We start from the raw sequence: 2,263 nt of genomic DNA on the forward strand, positions 1-2,263 counted from the left end.
ATAGGATAACAAGCTTATACCTCTCAAGGAAGTAAACTTTTGATTATGAACCAAGCTAAGTTTCAACACACTCTCAAGTTTGAATTATGGTATTCAAGGCTCAACCAAGGTTCCTAAGCAAAGGTGCGAAGGTGTATATGATGTATGGTTATAGGTTCAAGATGATAGGTTAGCTCAAAATGTTGATTGCACAAGAAAAAGAAGAAAAATGAGCTCTCAATGTGATATAGAGGCTTTCTTGAAATTCTTCAACCCTCAAAACAGAGATATATGGTCGTTTTTATAGAATTTGAGCTAGAAATATCATAAATATCTTCAAAAATGGATAGTTGGCGGGCTCCCACCCAGAACAGTGTTTCTTGCTACCAAGGCCTGGCCAACCTTCAATAGCCACAGTCGGCCCTCACTGAGGCACGGTCAGGCCTTAATGTGTTCCTCTGTTTTTCTGCTTCAGCCTCAGCAAAGGATGGCACAAGGTATAAAAATGGATTTCTTGGGTATAATCAATGGAAATATGGAAGGTTTGGGGTTGTCTCAAAGCTCAAACAAGGCTCCTTCGTTAAGACCTCGAACTACGCACAATACCACTTTCATCATCGAATGTACCGGACAAAGCACTCAAGCCTTGCAGGCTGTCAAAAATGGGGTGTCCACACTCCCCTATAAAGTGTCTTGGCATAGTGTGATGGGCCCACAGTACGCTCGACAATTCCTCAACCCATCTGCTCTTCGCTCTTTCCAAACATTTTTTTACACCATCCAGGACTACTTTGTTGGAAGCTTCTGCCTGCCCATTACTCTACGAGTAAGCTGGCGAAGAAAAATAAGACCAAATGCCACACATGTTGCACAATTCCCTGTAGATGCCACAATCAAACTAAGTGTTATTGTCAGAAATAAGCGCCCTGGGTATGCCGAATCGAGTGATGATATTCTTCCACATAAAGCGCTTGATATCTACATCCCGTATATCTGCCAAAGGTTTTACTTCAACCCATTTCGTGAAATAATCAGTAACAACAATAAAGAACCGCTTATTGCCTAGAGCTTTTGGTAATGGTTCAACTATGTCTAACCCCCATTGAGCGAAAGGCGAAGGACTGGTCACAGAGTTCAGCTCTTCGGCAGACAGATATATAAGTGGAGAAAAAAATTGGCACTGTTTACATTTCTTAACATAGTCCTCAACGTCGGTACGTATAGTCAGCCACCAATATCCTTGTATAATAGCTCGATAAGCCAACGATCTTTTTTCTGACTGAGCGTCGCAGCTACCTTCTTGAATCTCAGCCAAAAAATTCTCAATCTTGTCCAGATAAACACATTCTAAGTGAGGCCTAGAAAGAGATTTTTTTGTAAAGTTTTCCTTGAGGGTCCAAATAATATCTTAAGGCCTTATTCCACAGCTTGTGAGCTTCCTTCTTGTCCTCTGGCAGTTGTTTTGAAGCAAAGAATGCAGCAATGGGGTCCATCCAACTCGGCCCCATCTGGATGGTGTTTACAATAAGATATTCGGAGACACTGATACTCGATTTCGAAATGAAGCACATTTCAATAGTGCACTTGACGTCTGAGTTCACAACTGAAGCTAAGCAAGTGAGAGCATTGGCATATATATTTTGATCACGAGTAATCTGATTCAATTCATGGTTATCAAATTTCATGAGTAGGGAATTGACTATTCTCACATAGGCCGCCATACGATCATTTTTAGCTACGTACTCACCCTTTAATGACCAATTTCAAGTCATAAAAGATTTATAGCTGTTTAGCTCTCATTTGAAGTGAGTTCCTAAGGCCGACCAATAGTGCTTCGTATTCAGCCTCGTTGTTTGAGGCATCGAAGTCAAGTTTGATCGCTTGTTCAACCACTGCTTCTTTGAGGGTCATGATAACTACCCCTGCCTTACTGTCGTACTAGTTAAATGACCCATCACAATATAACTACCAGATATCCTCGATATACATTCACCATTCCGGTTGTGACTGAGGAGCTTATTGGTCATAAATGTCTAACTCGGCTTGTGGAGGTATAGTAAATTCGGCAACAAAGTCGGCTAAGACTTGTCCCTTAATAACTGTCCTTGGTGAAAATTGAAGGCCATATTGTCAAAGTTTCAATGCCTATTGCGAAACTCATCTTGATGATTCTTCTTTGTGGAGGACTGAACGGAGAGGGTGATCCATCAGAACCTTAATGGTATAGGCTTGGAAGTAATGCATTAGGGCATCCACTATTGCCTTGCTAACATAGAAAATGGGC

The 2,263-nt window shown here is 41.3% G+C and overlaps 1 protein-coding gene across 1 annotated transcript; it reads right to left on the bottom strand.

Moving 5' to 3' along the window:
- Positions 1–877: 877 nt before the first annotated feature.
- LOC145814060 (uncharacterized) lies at positions 878–1,700 on the bottom strand. The gene is made up of 2 exons (XM_082910586.1): positions 1,395–1,700; positions 878–1,306 (listed from the first exon to the last, which is right to left on the bottom strand). The coding sequence occupies exons 1-2, from the start codon at positions 1,698–1,700 to the stop codon at positions 878–880; spliced, it is 735 nt and encodes a 244-aa protein (XP_082766712.1).
- Positions 1,701–2,263: the final 563 nt, after the last annotated feature.

Source organism: Camellia sinensis, unplaced genomic scaffold (assembly GCF_055761805.1).
Source record: "Camellia sinensis isolate YWXY unplaced genomic scaffold, ASM5576180v1 Unanchor1, whole genome shotgun sequence".
NCBI lineage: Eukaryota > Viridiplantae > Streptophyta > Magnoliopsida > Ericales > Theaceae > Camellia > Camellia sinensis.